Source organism: Chelonoidis abingdonii, chromosome 8 (assembly GCF_003597395.2).
Source record: "Chelonoidis abingdonii isolate Lonesome George chromosome 8, CheloAbing_2.0, whole genome shotgun sequence".
Taxonomy (NCBI): Eukaryota; Metazoa; Chordata; order Testudines; family Testudinidae; genus Chelonoidis; species Chelonoidis abingdonii.
In genome coordinates this window covers 6,019,297-6,036,388 of record NC_133776.1, presented here as the reverse complement: position 1 = coordinate 6,036,388, position 17,092 = coordinate 6,019,297, and the positions used below count along the sequence as shown (strand labels likewise).

The following is a 17,092-nucleotide window of genomic DNA, read 5'->3' as shown; positions in this document are numbered from 1 at the left end:
TTACTGCCTGACTAGAAAACGGCCCGTGGAAAGATGAATAAAATCCAGCGACGGCCCCTCCATCCCTCTATGTTCCTTTCTCCATGGGCAAAAACCTTGCGAGGGAGTGGGTCAGTGGCTACGGCTGACAGGCACCTGCTAAACCAATCTGGATGATAGGCCCCCGGAGTTTGGTGGTTGCTATGGCGACAAGCTCTGTCCAGCCTGAGGTCTCTGTGTGAGTCTCTCCTCATTGTCGCTGATACTAGACCCCCAGTGGGGGGAGGGGAGAGAGCATCCCAGTGCAGGCCCCCCAGGGTGGATGGCAGTGGGGCCCCTGGAGCTAGGGAGCGGGCAGCCCACCCACTGGGAGCATGAGGAAGCCCCTTGTGGGGGGCAAGGGGTTCCCCATTGGGTCCCTGGCTGCTGATCTTGGCCCCAGGGAGCACAAAGGCCTGCAGAGCTGATGCGCAGACCAGCCAAGCCAACCCCTCCTGTTTCTCCCCACCTAGGGGCTGCCCATGCCAAGATCATGGTGGGTGCAACAGGGGCCCGGAAACTCGCACCCCTGCCGCTAAACACAGCCTGGAAAATAGGGGCTGGGTTAAAAACATACATAAACCAGGCACAAGTAATGGAATTAACTGGAAAGGGGGCAAAGTGCAGCGGAGCCGAAGCAATCCCAGCTGCAGGAAAGCCACGGTTACGATGAACAACCAGGCAACGGTGGAGGATTAAACCCCAACTAGTATTTTTCTTAAAAGGGGCCTTTAACCCAGCAAAGAGAAACAGTTAATGATGGCTGGGGTGAGGGGCAGCTGGGGGGTGGAATACAAACAAGTGCGATAACAAGCTGTCATAAGCCATCACGCTGAGCACTCTGCTTGTATATTGTACCCACAACCCTTCCTCTGTGTTTGGTCTTCTTTTAGGCAGTGAGCTCTTTGGACAAGAGACTGTCTTCCTATGCACTGGGACAGCCCATGGTGCTTCTTCAGTGCTACTGTAATAGTAAGTAACTTTAACATTTACTTTTAAGCCTTCATTTAGGTCTGGATTGAGGATTTGGGCTTCATGGGGACAAAAGTACATTCTTAAGTGTTTTCCTGTTATATGTTAACTGCTTTCCAGAATCAGGGCCTTGTCTCTGATGTCTGTCATTTCCCCCATGCAGCTAATGCCACTGTAGGTAATTAGGGTAAATTTCTGAAAAGTGCCGTAAGTGACTTAGCAGCCTAAACTCCATTTTCAGAAGTGACTTTTGCTGAAAGTTGGGCTCCTAAGTAACTAAGTCACTTTTGAAAATGTGATTTAGGCCTGGTCTACACTACAAGTTTATATCGAATTTAGCAGCATTAAACTGAATTAACCCTGCACCCGTCCACACAACGAAGCCCTTTACTTCGATATAAAGGGTTCTTAATATCGATATCTGTACTCCTCCCCAACGAGGGGAGTAGCGCTGAAATCAGTATTGCCATTTCGAATTAGGGTTAGTGTGGCCGCAATTCAACGGTATTGGCCTGCAGGAGCTATCCCACAGTGCACCACTGTAACCGCTCTGGACAGCAATCTGAACTTGGATGCACTGGCCAGGTAGACAGGAAAAGCCCCACGAACTTTTGAATTTCATTTCCTGTTTGCTCAGCATGCAGTTCTGATGAGCACAGGTGACCATACAGTCGCAGAATCAAAAAAGATCTCCAGCGTGAACCGTACGGGAGATACTGAATCTGATCTCTGTATGGGGAGATGAATCTGTTCTATCAGAACTCCACTCCAATAGACAAAATGCCAAAACATTTGAAAAAAATCTCCAAGGCTATGATGGACAGAGACCACAACAGGGACTCACCACAGTGCTGAAACTTAAGGAGCTGAGACAAGAGTACCAGAAAGCCAAAGAATGAAATGGACGTTCATGGAGGGAGGGGCGACTGTAGCTATCCCACAGTTCCCACACTCTCCGAAAACCATTTGAATGCTTGGCTGAGCTCCCAAAGTCTGAAGGGTCAAAAACAGTGTCGCGGGTAGGTCAGGGTATATGTCGTCGACCCGCCCCCCCTGTGAAAGCAAAGGGAAAAAAAATCCTCTCGCCTTTTTTCAATGTCACCGTATGTCTATTGGATGCTGCTGACAGATGTGGTCCTGCAGCGCTACACAGCAGCATCCCCTTCCCTTCCTTTGCAGACGGCAGACAGTACAGTATGACTGATATCCATCATCGTTGTCCTATGAGTGCTCCTGGCTGGCCTCGGTGAGGTTGGCCGGGGACGCCTGGGCAAAAATGGGGAGATAACTGCCACGGTAGCCCAGGAGGAGTGGGCGAGGAGGGAAGCAATGGGTGGTGTTGTTGCAGGGGCACCCCCTAGAATGGCATGCAGCTCATCATTTCTGCGGGCTGTCTGGGGCTCTGACCCAAAGCGGCCATTTGCCTCTCTGGTTCTTTAGTAGGCTTGCCTGATATTCTAGGCAGGACTGACTCTCCATTAGACAAAGCTTAAAGAAGAGAACCACCTGGGGAGTCATTCCCATTTTTGTCCATGAGCCCCCGACCGACCTCACCTAGGCCAGCCAGGAGCACCCATGACAGCAGCAGACGGTACAGTGTGACTGGTAACCATCACTGTCAACTTGCAAAGCAACAGACGGTACAGTAGGGCTGATAACCGTCTTTGGTAACTTGCGAAAGGTAAGGGGAAGCTGCTGTGTAGCACTGCAGTACTGCGTCTGTTAGCAACATCCAGTAGACATACGGTGACTGTGAAAAAAGGCTGAATGGGCTCAATGGTTGCTGTGTTATGGCGTCTGCCCGGGCAATCCAGGGAAAAGGGCGCGAAATGATTGTCTGCCGTTGCTTTCACGGAGGGAGGATTGATTGATAACATCTACCCAGAATCACCTGTGACACTGTTTTTGCCCCATCATGCGTTGGGATCTCAACCCAGAATTCCAATGGGCGAGGGAGACTGCGGAGACTATGGGATAGCTATGGGATAGCTACCCACAATGCAACACTCCAGAAATCAACGCTAGCCTCAGTACATGGACGCATGCTTAGTGTGGCCGCGTGCACTTGACTTTATACAATCTGTTTCCAAAAAGCAGTTTCTGTAAAATCGGAATAATCCTGTAGTGTAGACCTACCCTTAGGTTCCCAAGTAGTTCACGTGCTTTGAAAATATTAAACGACTCTGATAGTCCCCTCACCCCTGAAGGCTGAGGGCTCAATCTGTGAAGGTGCAGAGCCCTCTGGCCCTGATGCAGTAAAGTACTTAAACACACTCAGCACCTTGCAAAATCTAGCACTATTAATGGCATTTTTAAATAAAGCATTGGAGGAACTGTTTCAGGCATCTGATAATGTGATGTAGGCACATTTGCCAGGTTTGATTGTGTTCACAGCTGCCCCCACATAGGGAACATGAAAATCAGTTATGTTCCCTTTGCTAAATGCTTCTTATTTTGTCAGCATCAATGGGTTCAGCCCTAGAACCGTTGGATCTTGGAGAGAATCCAGCGTGGTGAGGTCCAGCTATGCTGAGAATGCTTGCCTTTACGCTAGCGTGCCCTGATGATACGATTCCTGTAAGAGTTCACAGCCACTGAACTCTGGGTCAGCTACTGTTCCTGGATTCCCCTCACAGGGTTCTACATTGGAGATGGAGCAAGGAAGTTAATGCTGAAGGAATCTTTATATTAATTGTTCTTCTTATTTTAACAGCACCAAAAAGCATGCTAGATTCCTCTCTGTACAGCCAAAGTATGTGATCCCTGCCTTGACAAACTTAACTTACCTGAAAAATCCCACAGGTTCCAAAGGAGTTGCTGCCACAGAGAGTGAGCGTCCCCGAAATCCTTTCTTCATGCATGCTATGCAGGCTAAACTCTATGTAGTAGCTTCTGGAAAGGGGGCTCTTCCGTGCTCCCCCCACTCAATTCCACTAGATTCTCATCCCCTCCAGCCACATATCAATATTTATTTTTTAAAATCAGCAACTTGCTTTCTGACATTTGTAGCGCTAATCAGGGTTCTGTACAGCCATTGTCCAATAAAAGCCAGGGCATTTCTTATTTAAGGCTCAGCTGCTATGTGAACTCAGCAGTCTGACTCTGCCAATATGCTGGCAAAACACAGTGAGTTAGGGGTCAAATGGCAGCCTCTGCTTTGAATTTCCTCACTGGTACCCATGATTATTATCAGTTCTTAATTGGTCACAGGGGGCATTTCAGAGTGATGCAAGGTGTTTCCTGAGTTTCCCACCCCCGCAGCTGTTTCAGTCTACCAGGTGGCAGGATGGAGAAAGACATGACTACAAGGCTCTCAGCTAGCAGTGTGTGGGCGGTAATCCCCAAAGGGGATTTATACTGTTTTTAAAATTATTTCCAATTTCCTTTCCCTTTAGGACAGAAGGGAGAGCATAGGATAGTTTGCTCATCACCCCACAGTCTGGGGGGAAGCTCTGAGTCTCTTCACATACCTTGTCTTGTCTTGTAATGAAGATTTGATCAAGGAGTTTGGTTGAGTACAATAATTAGTGTTGATGCTAGTGTTGCATGCAGATAGACTGCTGAGGTAAACAACAGTGGTAGTCCGTGCCCAGCGTGCTTAGCACCAATAAACACACCGAGATGGAGAAGCAAAACACAAGTTTATTTGGGATCCCAAAGCAGAGCTGGGAGACTTAGTACTCGTCAGATCCAGCCCCCCTAAAACAAGCAGTCTGTTCCTTTATATCCATGAGAACTTTTCTTGCTGACTAGCAAGCCCCCGTTTCCCCTCCCTCTTCTGTCCGGCTGCAGCATTCTTTTCTCACACACTTCTTTGTCTTCCCCCTCCCTCTTCTCCTTCCTCCCCCTGTAGCAGTTACGTAAGCGCAGGTGCATTAAGTAATCTTGGCCGCAGCAACTCATTAGTAAGTTTTCCTTCTGCAAGTTATCTTGTCCTTCTGCTAAAGGTGCACAGGCCTCATTACTTCTGCTTTAGACCAGTTTGAGCTGTATGGCAACTGATAAGGGACATTGAACCTGGCCTTTTCTATATATTGGCCTGTTAGGTCACTTAGAGTTTAAACATGGAAGAACTTCTGCTCATCTGAGGCCTAAACAGGGAGACTGTGTATCCTTATTGCCTTTTACCTTTTAAGTTACTTAGGATTATCCTTAGTGACACCAACACTAGGATTGTCTTTTCTGTGTGTATAGCTTTAAAAGTAGAATTCAACTAGAGGAGCTCCTTATTTGTAATATTTCTCAATACACCAGAGAATGGTTTTATCTACATCTATAATAGAACATAAACCCTGACAAAGCTTACTGGCTTGGCACCAGCATCTGCTGAGTATATGGATATAAGAGGAAGCATACAGGAGGAACTAAGACAACATTAGGCTTTAGAGAAACATTACATTCCAGCTTCAAGTTTTCTTAAAAGGCATTAATATCTTGAATTAATTCTCTCCTGGATAAAAATTGCTGATGGGGAGGAGGTGATGCTGTTAAATTCTACCTTTGTATCAAAATAAGTCAGTTTTTTCTACAAGAACCTTCAACTATTTTAATTCTTCTTTTAAAAGTGCTGGTATAATAATCTGTCACAGCTCTTTCAGAGAATCTTTTGAAATATATTGTCATCCTTGTGGCTGCATACTTTATATAAACCAGATGCAAAGGGACTTGTCACATGTAGTTTAGACCCAAAATTTCAGTTGTGTTTAGAAAATGTCTCTATGAATAAAACATTTTTAATCTGAAACATATCTCTGCCACAACATTGTACTAGTGCATGTTACCCCAAAGGGCAACTATCAAAGGCATTTATAACAAGCAAAATTCAGTCAGAGGGACTTGTATTTTCCACTTCCTGCTGGGATTATTAGTTTCTGAGTATAAGAAAAAATGAAGTTTTTTTTTTTTTTTTACTAACTTTATTTACTAGACTAATTTCACTGTCAGAGTTAAGTGAAAAGAATAAACACATAATGAATGGTGACAAGTAGGAGGTATTTTTACATTCTTTGTTTTAACAATCCAAGTCATATCAGTAACAGCAGTAAAGGCATTTTTTGAAATGTGATTTCTTGTGACAGTGTTCATTTAAGAGACATAGCTGAAACAGTCTTGGAACCGTTAGTGATTATCTTTAAGATCTCCTGGAGAATGGATGAGGTCCAGAGAACGGGAGAAGGGGAAACATAGTGCCTATCTTTAAAAAGGGGAACAAAGAGGACCTGGGGAATTATATATTAGTCAGCCTAACTTTGATACCTGGAAAGATGCTGCAATAAATTATTAAACAATCCATTTGTAAGCAGCTAGAGAATAACAGGATAACAAATAATAGCCAAATGCCAAACCAACCTAATTTCCTTCTTGGATAGGGTTATTGGCCTAGTGGATGGGGGTAAACAGTAGACATGACAGATCTTGATTTTAGTAAGGCTGTTGACACATCCCACATGATATTCTCATAAGCATACTAGAGGAATATGGTCTAGAGGAAATTACTATAAGGTGAGTGCACAACTGATTGAGAGGCCGTAATCAGTGGGGTTCACTGTCAAACTCGGAGGGCGTATCTAGTGGAGTCCAAAAGGGGTCAGCCCTGGGTCTCTTACTACTCAATGTTTTCATTAACAATGTGGATAATGGAGTGGAGAATGTGCTTATATAATCTGCAGATGACACCAAACTGTGAGGGGTTGCAAGTACTTTGGAAGCCAGGATTAGAATTTAAAACTACCTTGACAAACTGGTGAATTGGTTTGAATCCAACAAGCTGAAATTCAGTAAAGACAAATGCAAAGGACTTCACTTTGGAAGGAAATATCAAATGCACAGATACAAAATGGGAAATTACTAGCTAGGCAGTAGTTCTACAGAAAAGACTCTGTGGGTTATAGTGGATCACTAGTTGAATATGAGCCAACAATGTGTTGCACTTGCAAAAAAGGTTAATATAATTCTGGGATGTTGTGATGAGACAGATCCCCACCCTCATCAGGAAATAATTAAAGAGCTTCTCAGGGCACAATCAGCTTCAACCAAGTACATTTGTGAGGCTTGCAAAGCCTATGTATGGGCGGGTTCTTAAAAAGAAAGGTGCCTGGTCAGTGTAGGGTGGATAATGATATATGGGGAAAACGACTGCTGACAGAACAGAAACAAGCATTGGTGATGCCAGTTAGGAAACAAGGCAAGGTACATACAAGACCTCTTGTTTATAGACCCATTGCTCGCACATCCCATGTGGGGTAAAATTGTGGGGAAAAGTATAAATGTAAGACTAGTGGACTACTTGGAGAAAAATGATATATTATTGTCTAACTGAGGTACAAAGGGGTTCCAGAAAAGGAAGATGCAGAGTTGACCATATCATGAGACTTGAAACAGAGGTCAAAAAAGCATAAGGACTAAGGATAGAAGTCAAAAAAGCATAAGAACTTTGTGATACCAGTCTTCCTGGACATTGAATAAGCATATGACATGCTGTAGAGGGAAGACCTCTTATATAATTATCCAAAATTGGAATAAAAGCGGAAATGGTTTGGTGGATAAGGGACTTTTTTAGTAAAAATGGGAACAGCTGTATCAAAAACCTACAAGCTTACAAATGGAACTCCACAAAGCAATATTTACAGCCTTGTTTTGTTTTCCCTTACGATAAATGACTTCCCAGAAAGTGTGCAGATGTCAGTGCTATATAGACTAAGCATAATACACTTACATTAGACGGGAAAAGACAAATGAGGTACTCTGAGAATTTCTAAGTGGGGAAATGATTGGGGATTTAAATTCTTACTTGCAAAAAAATAAGAGAATGCCTTTAACCAGAAAGAAAATTAGGAAGTTTGGAACTTATTTCTTTAGAATGGAAAAAATTCAGATAGTTCAAAAGGTTGTGGTCCTAGAAGTAGTGTTTGATAATAAATTGGCTTGTACAAGTCACAGACAATATCACACAAAAGTGTAAAAGTAGGATGAACTTACTCAAAAGCGTAGCTGGAAACAAATGGGGTGCAGATAAGAAGGTATTGATGATGTACAGAGCACTGATCAGATCAGTTTTAGACTATGGATGCCAAGCTTTAGGTTCGGTGTCAAAAACAATTCTTAGGTCAGATCTACACTAAAAAGTTAAGTTGATCCAGCTACATTGCTCAGGGGTGTGAAAAATCCACAAAGTAGTTAACACTCAACCTAACCCTTGGTGTAGACAGTGCTAGGTTGATGGAAGAATTCTTCTGTCAACCTAGCTATAGCCTCTCGGGGAGGTGGATTAACTATTACAGTGATGGGAAAACTTCTCCTGTCTCTATAATAAGTGGCTACACTGAAGCACTACAGCTGAACAGCTGTTCTCCCATTTATGGATTTGGAACTGCATGAAAAAACGAGGGAAGGAGAAACCCACTCATTATGACCAATGAAATTTCTGAATTTATTTATGAAAAATGGGACCAGCTTTGCAAAAAGTCTATACAGACAGCTCAGAAGATGACAGCATGAGTAGAGTGGGAACAGCTTTCTGTGTTCCTAGTTTTGGAATCCAGAAACCTAAAACACCGTCGAGTTGTGTGACCATACTGATGTCTGAACTGCTAGGGATGATGTTGGCACTAACTTGGTAAAACATGTGCGACTAACCTGTACTTGCACCTGTCAGGCATTATGACAATCAGAATTGGAAAAGCCGAAATGACAAAAGTGAAATAATGTTCCTAACTACAGAACTAATGCAAGCAGGTATCTGTATAACAATAGCATGGATTCTGGTATATATCGGAATATCTGGACATGAGAGGGCTGACAAAGCAGCAAAACAAGCTCTGGAAAAAATGAGGAGATGGATATTAAGATACCTTTAAATAGACAAGAATTCAGAAGTAGGTAGCAAAGGAGCTTGCGAAGGAAAGGCAAGGACTATGGACTAAGGGGGAAAAAAAGGACCTAAGGTTTTAGGATGTATGCTCAAGAGTTGAAGATAATACCATGCTCCACAGTCATGTTAGAAAAAATGAAGTAGTCATTTTAAAAGGGTTAACAGGTCCCTGTGCCTTAAATAATAAGTTAACCGTATTAAGAAAGAAAGAAAGATGGGCTGTGTAATGTGTGCAAAGCCAAAGAAATTGTTGGTGATGTTCTATGGCAGTGGTCTCCAACCTTTTTACACACAAGATCACTTTTTGAATTTAAGTGCAACCCAGGATCTACTCTGCCCCTTTCCTGAAGCCCTGCCCTGCTCACTCCATCTCCCCCTCCCTCTGTCATTCACTCTCTCCCCGCTGCACCGGGTTGGGGCAGGGAGTTAGGGTTCGGGAAGGGGTGCAGGATCTGGGCCGGCGCTGAGGAATTCGGAGTGTGAGAGGGGGCTCTGGGCTGAGCCTGGGGGTTGGGATACAGGACGGGGTATGGGGTGCTGGTTCTGGGAGGGGGCTTAGGGATGGAGGTTAGAGTGGGGGCTCCCACCGGCCAGCACTTATCTCAAGTGACTCCTAGTCAGTGGCACAGCGGGGCTAAGGCAGGCTCCCTGCCTTCCCCGGCCCCACGCCACACCTGGAAGCGACCAACATGCATGCCTCTGCAGCCCCTGGGGGTGGGGGGCACATGGCTGCATGTGCTGCTCCTGCCTGCAACTCAAGCACAGGGCTGACGAGAGGGTGGGTGGGGGAGCCAGTACAAATTACCGGGGCCCTGCGGTCCAAAAGGGGGCCCAGGGTCTGGCTTCGTCGGCCCTGTTTAGCCAGTCTGCCATTGTGGGGGAGAGAGTGGGGCAAAAATCTTTTTTCACCGAGGTCCAAACCCGCTCTTGGTGGCCCTGCTCAAGCACCACCCCCACAACTCCCATTGACCACAGTTCCCTGTTCCCAGCAATAGGAGCTGCTGGGGGCAGTGCATGGAGACCACTGCCCCACCCCTTCAGGACCTCAGGAGCATGCTGGCCGCTTCCGGGGGCGGCACATGGCCAGGGCAGGCAGGGACCCTGCCTCAGCCCCACTACGCTGCTGGACTTTTGGTGGCCGGAGATCGTGACCGACCGACCAGACGATTGCGATCTATGGGATGGGGATCACTGTTTGATGGCATTGTGGAAAATATTCTATGGAAAGAAAGTTTCTGGATGAAAAATTGAGTCAGCTCAGAATCAAAAGATTTTTCCCTACAGGGCCTAGTGAGAATATCAGGGAAATGCAATAGTGCAAAAAAGCCTTGCTGTAGAAGGATATTTAAAAAACCAAAACTTGGCTAAAAATGAATGAAGAAGGTGGTAGTCAGAGCATTGTATGAGGAGGCTGCTGTGTCCAAAACACTGACAAAGACAAAGTGCAGGGTGGTACTCTGTAGGAGCAGGCAGGTCCGGCTTTAGGCCTATTCCACCAATTCCCCCGAATTGGGCCCCGCGCCTAAGAAGGCCCCGTGCCCAGTGAGAGTCCCTTCCCTGGCTAGAGGCGCTTTTTAATTTTTGCTCACCTGGCGGTGCTTTGGGTCTTCAGTGGCAATTCAGTGGCAGGTCCTTCACTGTCTTCGAGTCTTCGACGGCACTTCAGCGACGGGTCCTTCGCTTACTCTGGGTTTTCGGCGACACTTCGGCAGCGGGTCCTTTAGTGCCGCTGAAGACCTGGAGCGAGTGAAGGACCTGCCGCCGAAGTGCCGCCAAAGACTTAGAGTACCGCCTGGTGAATACAGGCCCCACGTATTTTTTTACATGTGTTTTCTTTGTTAAGTCATCCCTGCCAGAGCTCTGTCGAAACTGTTTTAATTGGGCCCCGCACTTCCTAAATCCGGCCCTGGGAGCAGGACTGCAAGTAATTGCTTCCTGGCAGCAGGGGTTACTGACTGGGGAAATGGGTTGGCTTCCCAGGTCCTCTCAGAAAGGAGAAGGGCTGGTACTTCTCTTTGACTTCCCAAAAGCCTAGGACTCTGGTTATTGTGGACTGTGGAAGCAAACTGACTTTTTGTTTGGATTTCTTTAGCTCCCTTCTCCCCTGCAATGTGCCTGGAACAGCACAGCTGGAGGCTTGTGCCCTGGTGTGAGAGACCCGGGCAGTGCCCACCCCTCTCCCCGAGGGGGTGCTAGAAAGGTATTGCCTACTACAAGTGTATTAACAGGAGCATGATAAGATATGAGAGAGAATTGTTGTTTCACTCTTCTCGGCATTGGTAAGGATTCAGCTAGAGTAGCATGTCCAGTTCTGGGCACCACACTTTAGGAAAGATGTGGACAAACTGGAGAGAGCCAGAGGAGAGCAGCAAAAATGCTTAAAAGTTTAGAAAACCTGACCTGTGCAGAAAGGTTAAAAACCTGGACGTTTAGCCTTAAGAAAAGATGACCAAAGCGGGACCTGATAACAATCTTCAGTTAAGTTAGGAGCTGTTATAAAGAGAACTGTGAACAATTGTTCTCCATGTCCACTGAAGGTAAGACAAGAAGTAATCTGCTTAATGAGCAGCAAGGATATTTAGGTTAGATATTAGGAACAACTTTCTAACTCTAAGGGAATTTAAGCTCTGGAATAGGCTTCCAAGGAAGGTCATGGAATCCCCATCATTGAAGGTTTTTAAGAACGTGTTGGACAAACACCTGTCAAGGATGGTCTAGATATAGTTGGTCCTGTGTCAATACAGGGAGATGGACTAGATCAGTGGTCCCCAACCTTTTTCGTCTGGCGGGCGCCAGGCAAAGGACCATGGTAGCAGAGGAGCATCCACCAAAATGTCACTGAAATTCGGCGACATTTCGGCGGTGACACCTCTGGATGACACTGCTTGTCTGCAGCAAGCGGCGTCATCGCCGAAATGCCACCGAATTTCAGTAGCATTTCAGTGGATGCCCATCCGCCGGCCAGTACGCGGACGCATTTAGATGTTGGGGACCCCTGGACTAGATGACCTCTTGAGGTCCTTTCTAGCCCTGCATTTCTAGGATTCTGTAGCGGGGTGGCAAACTTTTTGGCCCAAGGGCCACATCTGGGGTGGAAATTGTATAGTGGGCTGTGAATGCTCATGAAATTGGGGTTTGGAGTGCGGGAGGGGGTGAGGGCTCTGGCTGGGAGTGCGGGCTCTCAGTTGGGGCCAGAAATGAGGAATTCAGAGTGCAGGAGGTAGCTCTGGGCTGGGGCAGAGGGTTGGGGTGTGGGGGGGGGGTGAGTGCTCCGGCTGGGGGTGCAGGCTCTGGGGTGTAGGAAGGTGGGACCGAGGGATTCGGAGAGTGGGAGGGGGATCAGGGTTGGGGCAGGGGGTTGGGATACTGGAGTGGGTCAGGAGTACTGGCCAATGGAATCTGCAGGGATGGCGCTAAGGGAGGGGGCAGCGTGTGGAGCCCCCTGGCTGCCCCTGTGCATGGGAGCTGGAGAAGGGACATGCTGCTGCTTCCATGAGCCGTGCAGAGCCACGGCACATGGGGAGTGGGGCAAGCCCCAGATCCTGCTCCCCGGCTGGAGCTCAAGGGCCGGATTTAAACGTTTGAAGGGCGAGATGCAGCCCCCGGGCCGTAGTTTGTCCACCCCCATTCTATAGAGTCAAACTGAAGATGCCATCATTGGCTAGTTAATCTTCTTGGAAAGGATTAATATCTTCAAGGAACATACTCCATGAAACAGAATGTCAAGAAACAGATAAATTAAAAATAGAGGGTCCTTTTACTGCACCCCACCTCTTGTGAAGCTAGAAACCTGGTAGACCTGAGCTAACAAATTATATTAATCTTCTGCCTATTTGAAACTAATTTCACATTCTAATATTAAATGATTACAGTTTCTTCAAGTCAGGAAGTTGCTGAAGAAAGTAACTCACTCTAACTCCAGTGCCGATACAGAGTATGGCTTAATCTAAACCTCTTTAGTATTCATAGAGCATAACAATGCCTCAACCCTGATAATCATGGGTCTGATCCATTTCCAGAGTGTGCTTGCAGACTGGGACTGTAATGTTTTGCAGACCTCAAGTGTTTGTTCAAGAGATTTTAAACATGGCCCAAGTCCAACAGTAGACAGATAAGGACCAGTGGAGACTTCTATTATTAGACTTTACTGTAAGACCCAGAAGGCCCAATCAGAATCAGGGTCCTATTGTGCTAGATTGCTGTACAAACACAATCTCTTTTGTGTGTGTGCGTGCATGGGTGTATGCACATGTGGTGGGGGTTTTGTTTGTGAGGGGTGGGAAGGAGGGTTGTAACATGGACCAGAAGCTGCTATTCAAATACCAAAAGCAGCAAAGAGTCCCATGGCACCTTGTAGACTAACAGATGTATTGGAGCATGAGCTTTCGTGGGTGAATATCCACTTCGTCACCCACGAAAGCTCATGCTCCAATACGTCTGTTAGTGTATAAGGTGCCACAGGACTCTTTGCTGCTTTTACAGATCCAGACTAACACGGCTCCCCCTCTGATATTCAAATACCAAATAATTCTGGAAACCTACTAAGCAAAAATTTAAAAATTGCATAAGATCTTAACTGGCATTTGTTCCTTTTTCTTTAAAAATAACCTGCACAAATTGATAGTTTAAATTGTATGAGGATCTCAGCACAATCATGTTTATTTTGCCTTTAAAAAAACCTACAGGCTACAAAAAGCTAAATCTAAGACACATTCCTTCTAAGTTTTGTTGTTAAAAGGGATAGTATGATTAAAAATCCCATGTATATACAATAAAAATGTCTTTAACTATGTTACAGTTTAGATGACAAATTGAAAAACTCTGACACACTTTTCCCACTATTTATGGTGATGTTTACTTATGCATTTTGCTCAGCTTGGACAAAGAAAATAGACTGGTCAATTTCCATTTAGCTTCAGCATGGTCTAATGCTATGGTGTTTGATTTGCAAAGGTAGCATGGGAATGCTTATTTGTATATAAACGTACTTTTTCCATTTGAATTGAAATAAACTTGTTCAAGATTTCAAAAATAGGAAGTGAAGGTTAATTTCCTCAGTCCCTACGTAGGCTCTTGCCTGATTTTCAAAAAGTGCTGAGCTCTCAGCAGCTTGTATTGAGGTCAATGGGATGATCAACAATATTCAAGGTAATCATGAGGAACAGTTTAAAGCATAAGTTGGCAAAAGTGCAACCTCTGGAGTTCAACATAGCTAGCAAGCACCTTCATTTTCAATATGGATGGGGAGTCTACAAATCTCAGCCCTGGATGCTCTAATTTGAGCTGGAAGGGCCAGGCCACTTGACCCAATTTGGAGCATTGTGCCCTAGGATTCAGGCTGCCCAGACATATCTAAGATGAGCGGGGCTGTGTGAGTTAAGGCTCCCACTATGTTCAAATGCAGCCATTAGGGGAGCATGATTTCTGGGGTAATGGGTGCACGACAGGTTATACAAAAAATTAGAAAAGAGATGAAAGGCTGCAGATGTAAGGCTATTTCAGTATCTAGTGTTACTTAAACTGTTATTACTAACTCCACGCTGTCTCTCATTTTTGCATGCTGTGCTTGTTCCTCTTAGGAAGAACATGGCAAATAAAAAGATGGAAATATTCTCCCCTCTGGAAGCTGTGCAGATCTGTGCTGTGCTGGAGGACTGTCTTGATCAGCTTGCTATTCTTGGATATATTATGCCAGTTTCCTATGAGGGCAGGACAGACATCAGCAATGTAGGTGCCTCAATTTTTAAAATTCTCTTATTTTCCTTCCTGTCTTTATACTACACCTTCTTTTGACTCCTCTTAAAAATAAATGTTGATATTTTTCATTGTAAAGCACCCGACAGCCCGTGAGAGGAGGAACATTCTGTTTTCCAGAAGCTGGGAACGGGGGACAGGAAATGGATCACTTGATGATTGCCTGTTCTGTTCATTCCCTCTGGGGCACCTGGCATTGGCCACTGTCAGAAGACAGGATACTGGGCTAGATGGGCCTTTGGTCTGACCTGGTATGGCCATTCTTATTATAAATGCATCATCTTGCTGTTCAGCTGGAGACTGATTTTAATACTTATACTGCAGTAGCATCCAGAGGCCCTAATAAGGATTTGAGTCCCATTCAGGTAGGCACTGCACAAACATAGACAAAGACATGATTCCTATGGCAAAGAACTTACAGTCTAAGGTAACAGTCAAAATGCAAAGGAGTAGGGAGAGGAAAACGATCAAACATAGCTATGTGGTATATACATATATGCATTCTCTTTTTAAAAAGTACATAATAGGATTTTCAAAAACACTCAGTACTGATGTAATTCTGCTCCCATAGGAAGTCAGTCATGAAACTCCCATTGACTTCAGGGGAAACAGAGTTGGGCCAACACTGAACATTTTTGAAAATTCCTCCCTAAATCTATAACTAACCAACTAGACTGACTAACCTCAGCCTAGAGTCATTACCTGGCTGATTTCATATTAGGCATCACACCATAAGTGGGTCTTGAGGGGAGATTTGAAGGAGAGGGCAGCTTGGAGGGATGTTCCATTTATTAAAGGCAGCCTACTGGAAGTGCGGAGATGTTTTTGGAGAGGAAGCAGTTGCAGGTGATGGTAGAGTGGCAAATGAGGTGATAGGAGCCAAGAGTGGGCCTAACCATCTTGAGAGGCACATAGTTTTGATCTCTGCTATCACCTCAAGAATCTTAACTTTTACCTAAGGCAGCAGCCAATTTCCAGGCTGAGCAGTTATGAAACTTTTCCTTATGAGTAAGGAACGGGAAATAATTGAAGCATCATGATTGAGGTGACATAAACTACTGGAACTTAGCTTATCTGGTCTAATGCTGCTTCATTTTATTCTACTCACCATGCCTAAAGTATCAGCAGAGAAAGGAAGAGGAAGAGTAAAGTAAAAGTTAATTTTGTGCCAATCCTTTGTCTCTTATCTGTTTTCAAGAACAAGTCTATTATACGGTGACCGAGAATACTCAGAATCTGAAGTGTGTACTGGATTCAGAGCCTGACTAATGCTTAAGCCATACAGTAGAGGGCACTCCTTCCCTGAAATGAGATCTATTAACTAGTTCCACCTATTCCCAGATATGAATTATCATTCACTGAATAGCATGTGGAAAGCTTCTGATGTATTAGCATTGAACACCCACAGAGAAAACACATTCCTAAGGATTCTAGGGGGTGTTCTTGTCATGACACACACGTTCAGTTTGTGACAGTGTCAATGAAAGTCATGTCCAATATAGAGAACAGCTATGTGCTAACTCCATTGCTCTGTCATTTTGCCACTGCATGCCATCCCCTATTTTTCAATTGCAAATTGTCAGTTTCATTTCAAAGCATCCTATCTTCTGCCTAGCATTTAGCATGCTGTTGGAGCTGTAGAAGTCAGTCATAGTTATGACATTTTATATAACATTAATCACAGTGTCATCTGAGAATTCATTAACTTTCTCAATGACTAGGGCGCACTGCCCCATTTCATGTGCCCCCCCCAGAGTAATGGAGTGTTTCCATTTGCTGAATTAAATGCAATTGCCTCCTACACTGTGCCCCAAAAAATAAATTGCTAGCTGACTGAACAAAGGCACCTCATGCAATTTACAAACTCTCCAACCTTTGGTAATTGACCTATCCTAGGGATTTTAAGGTATGTATCAAAGTGCCTGTAGATACTACATTACATTAAAGCAGTTTCTTTGCCAAGCTCAGGTTTTTCTGAAGTTCAGTCATTTAAGAGATTGAGATTCAAGCTATTTTAATATTGTTCATTTAAAGTAGTTTTTTCATTTGCACCTGTCTGGATACATTTAGTGTATTCAATGTATATACTTATTCACACAATTACACATACACACAGTACATCTGGGGCAGATCCTCAGCTGGTTAACTATCCTAACTCAATGGAGCTATAATAATTTACGTCAGCGGAGGATGTCTATCTTTTGTTTTCCAACTCACACCTTAGACTGCCCTAAAATATCCAAAATGTTTCCATATAGCTTGTTACGAAGGGAGCAGCCAATATTCTGAATTTCCCCTCCTGATTCCTGTTGTATTTCCTCCACCATACGAAACAGCAGAACAAACACATTCACCCAGCACTTACACTTCTGTTGAGAAGGCAGCACAATACACAGTGATTGCTATGGAACTAAGGCAGGCAGGCAAGCTCTAGGTGATGCTGGTGGCAATTAAATGAGAACTAGCCGATAGCGTGAC

General features: G+C 44.8%; 1 protein-coding gene across 3 annotated transcripts in view; it reads left to right on the top strand.

Moving 5' to 3' along the window:
• Positions 1–44: 44 nt before the first annotated feature.
• The window catches only part of DRC9 (dynein regulatory complex subunit 9), a 36,468-nt gene continuing 19,420 nt past the window's right edge, over positions 45–17,092 (top strand). For 2 of the 3 annotated variants that reach the window (XM_032777263.1, XM_032777259.1), the window contains exons 1-2: positions 912–990; positions 14,440–14,587. In XM_032777263.1, coding sequence (XP_032633154.1) covers positions 14,447–14,587 — 141 coding nt within the window. In that variant the 5' untranslated portion in view covers positions 912–990; positions 14,440–14,446. Of the gene's footprint in view, positions 216–911; positions 991–14,439; positions 14,588–17,092 lie in introns of those variants that run through there. The other variant, XM_032777261.1, reaches the window with a different exon arrangement.